This window comes from Salvelinus sp. IW2-2015, linkage group LG2 (assembly GCF_002910315.2).
Source record: "Salvelinus sp. IW2-2015 linkage group LG2, ASM291031v2, whole genome shotgun sequence".
Taxonomy (NCBI): Eukaryota; Metazoa; Chordata; class Actinopteri; order Salmoniformes; family Salmonidae; genus Salvelinus; species Salvelinus sp. IW2-2015.
The window spans coordinates 34950872-34954398 of record NC_036839.1 but is presented as its reverse complement, the minus strand read 5'-3'; the positions used below and the strand labels follow the sequence as shown (position 1 = coordinate 34954398).

The following is a 3527-nucleotide window of genomic DNA, read 5'->3' as shown; positions in this document are numbered from 1 at the left end:
CCGTTAGTCTCTTCCTCTTTTCTCTCTCTTCCTCCACCCTCCCTCCCTTCTCCTTCTTGTTCTCTCTCTCTCTCCAACCCTCCCTCCCATATCCTCTCTTCTCTTGTTATTCTCTCTCTATCCTTCGCCACCCTCCCGTTCCCAATCTCTCTCTCTCTTCTCTTCTCTCTCTTCTCTTCCACCGTCCTCCCCTATCTCTCTCTCTTGTTCTCTCTTCTCTCCACCCTCCTCTCCCTATCTCTCTCTTCTTTTTCTCTCTCTCTCCACCCTCCCTTCCTATCTCTCTCCTCTTGTTCTCTCTTCTCTCACCCTCCTCCCTATCTCTCTCTCTTGTTCTCTCTTCTCTTACACCCTCCCTTCCCTATCTCTTCTCTTGTTCTCTCTTCTCCCACCCTCCTTCCCTATCTCTCTTCTCTCTGTTCTCTCTGCTCTCCACCCTCCTTCCAGGGAAGGAGGGTGGAGAGAAGAGAGAACAAGAGAGAGGGATAGGGAGGGAGGGTGGAGAGAAGAGAGAACAAGAGAGAGAGATAGGAACGGAGGGCGGAGAGAAGAGAGAACAAGAGAGAGAGATAGGAACGGAGGGCGGAGAGAAGAAAGAGCGGAGAGAAGAGAGAACGAGAGAGAAAGAGAGAGAGAGAAAGAAAGAAAATAGGGAGAAGGGCAAGGTAGAGAGAACAGAAAATTGGATGGGAGTGTGATATGGATGAAAAGATGACATCAATGGAGAGCATTCCATTATGGTGTAGTTTGATGTTTGTTTGCCATGCTACTTTTAGCAGCCTACACCGTAGCTGTGACTGTGTAAGTAATACCTCAAACACCAGAATCATCAGTAAGATCAGCACAAGCCAATGATCTCATATTTAGTCTCTAGAATAATAATGATACAAATGGGAGGAGTTGGTTGGCCAGGATTGCTGTTAAACACTTTGTAACAAATGTATTTGTGAAAAAAACACTTTCCTTAGAAAAACACTTTGCAGCTGAAATGTCAACAACAATAATACGCCTCCATTCTATCGCATTGCCTTTGTTTCTAGCCCCAGGATATTGTCATTCGCCATGTGGCACTATCTGTTTTATTTCTAAAAGCACTACAGAAATGTATTCATTGATTTACCCTGCTGGATCACGTTGACGATGGTGACATCAGAGTTGTTGGTTGCCAGGCGATACCAGGCGTTGCGGGGGTTGAGCAGCCACTCCTCCACATGACAGTAGTAGCGCCCGGCGTCAGCGGGTCGCGCCCTCTGGATGGTCAGACTGTAGAGGTCAGAGGTCGTCCTCTCAAACTGCAGGCGTGAGTTAGGCCCCGCCTCYTCGATTGGGCTACAGTTCCCGTTCCCGAACACGGCGTCGTGTCCGATGGAGAACACACAGGCCCGGTTTCCCTCGTCAACATCCCCCTGTTCTTCCTCCTCAGAGAGCATGGAGGAGCGCTCCACATACCAGGACACGGAGAAACGGGAGTCTCTGGAGGACTGGGAGGGAATGCTACAGCCCAACCGGATGGAACTGGACTGGGACACGGTGATATTAGACTCGGACTCCTCCACCTGTAACCGCACCTCTGCATAGAGAGAGGGAGAGAGAGGGGGGGGGGGGAATAGAAGAAAATGACAATTTAAAGTGATTTCTTGGGGCAGAACAGCAAAATAATTGTCCTGTCTTGAAACAGAAAACTTCACACTGAACGATAGATGTCGATGTGCTTCAAAACATGATGTACTTTAAAACTTCAATACACATAATTGAAAACACAGTCATAAACTCAGTGATAGCAAAATCTCTTTCGCTGTCAATTTTACGTTCCCAACTACCCACAGATGCCCAATCCAAAATCCTCGAAAATTAGACTAATTTGGTTAGTGACCCCACCTGCTGTCCGTGGCCTTTCCAGTCCTTGGTTCCCCTCCAGGGCCGGGCCTGCCTCTTAGAGGCTTCTAGCCCAGGGGGAGAGTGTCTGTAAGGGATGGCTACACTCCTACAGGGCCTGCACACTGACCCAGTTACAACAAGTAAAAAAGAACTCAACTTAAAAAGACTGTTAGATCAGGCTGTTCACAGACTGTAATGTTTCCTCTGGTTAAAAGAGGAGAGGAAGCTGGCAGACAGACAGACAGACAGACAAGGGGAGAGCTGGCATCTCGATCTCGTCTTATCTCCCTGTTCTTCTGACAGAGAACCATTTCCGTCTGACTTCCTGGGTGACTGCATTCTTTAGCACCTTAATGAGACTCTCCTAACGGCCCCCTGGGAAATCAAGCCTGGAAGTTTGCCACCCACCTTTATATATTTATATAGTACATCTATAACTATATATGGAATAAGAGCTCCCTGATATGGTGTTTGAAAATAATAACCCAATCCCCTGGTGAGCCTTGGGATCCCGAAGGCACATCTTACCTCTGAGAAACACAGAGGTAAGATACAAGAACAACAAAAAACATGAAAGTGATTCACTGATATACACACACACGCAATCATGCATACACACACACAGTCACAGTCACACACATGCACAAACACACACTTGGGTCGCTGTGAGTTGAAAGCGACAAACCGATATATGTATGTGTGTCACAGTGCATGTGTGTGTCAAAGTGTGTGTGTGTGTGTGTGCGTGTTTTTCAGCATTAATGTAATTGGGGGAGTAGTGTCCACTTTGCTGCTTAAATAAAAGATGAGCGCTGTAACTCCCTGCCCAGCTTCAGCCCTTCTGTCCGACCTTCATGTTGCAGTCGGGCAGATGCCACGGACACCCGCACATTTCACCCTGCATTTAAAATGCCCTGCTCACAGGACCCCTGGCACAACATATGCTTTCTGGTACTGGTACTTCCTGTATATAGCTGCACATTGATCTGGTACTGGTACTTCCTGTATATAGCTGCACATTGATCTGGTACTGGTACTTCCTGTATATAGCTGCACATTGATCAGGTACTGGTACTTCCTGTATATAGCTGCACATTGATCTGGTACTGGTACGTCCTGTATATAGCTGCACATTGATCTGGTACTGGTACTTCCTGTATATAGCTGCACATTGATCTGGTACTGGTACTCCCTGTATATAGCTGCACATTGATCAGGTACTGGTACTTCCTGTATATAGCTGCACATTGATCTGGTACTGGTACTTCCTGTATATAGCTGCACATTGATCTGGTACTGGTACTCCCTGTATAAAGCTCTGCATCGTTGGGAAGGGCTCATAAACAAGCATTTCATGGCAAAGTCTACACCCGTTGTATTCGGCGCATGTGACAAATACTATGTTACGGGGAGGGGAGGGGTGGGGAAAGGGGGGTTACCCATGTTTGTCTGTAAACAGTCAAATAAAATAGAATAGTATTTGTCACATGCGCCGAATACAACAAGTACCAGATCAATGTGCAGCTATATACAGGAAGTACCAGTACCAGATCAATGTGCAGCTATATACAGGAAGTACCAGTACCAGATCAATGTGCAGCTATATACAGGAAGTACCAGAACCAGATAAATGTGCAGCTATATACAGG

The 3527-nt window shown here is 46.8% G+C and overlaps 1 protein-coding gene across 1 annotated transcript in view; it reads right to left on the bottom strand.

The window, feature by feature from the left end:
* LOC111972394 (immunoglobulin superfamily member 3-like) overlaps positions 1-2925 on the bottom strand; it is an 11421-nt gene extending 8496 nt beyond the window's left edge. The window contains exons 1-2 of the mRNA XM_023999445.2: positions 1879-2925; positions 1121-1570 (exon numbers count right to left, since the gene is read on the bottom strand). Of these exons, the coding sequence (XP_023855213.1) occupies positions 1121-1430 (310 nt within the window). The 5' untranslated portion in view covers positions 1431-1570; positions 1879-2925. The remainder of the gene's footprint in view (positions 1-1120; positions 1571-1878) is intronic.
* Between the last annotated feature and the right edge of the window lie 602 nt (positions 2926-3527).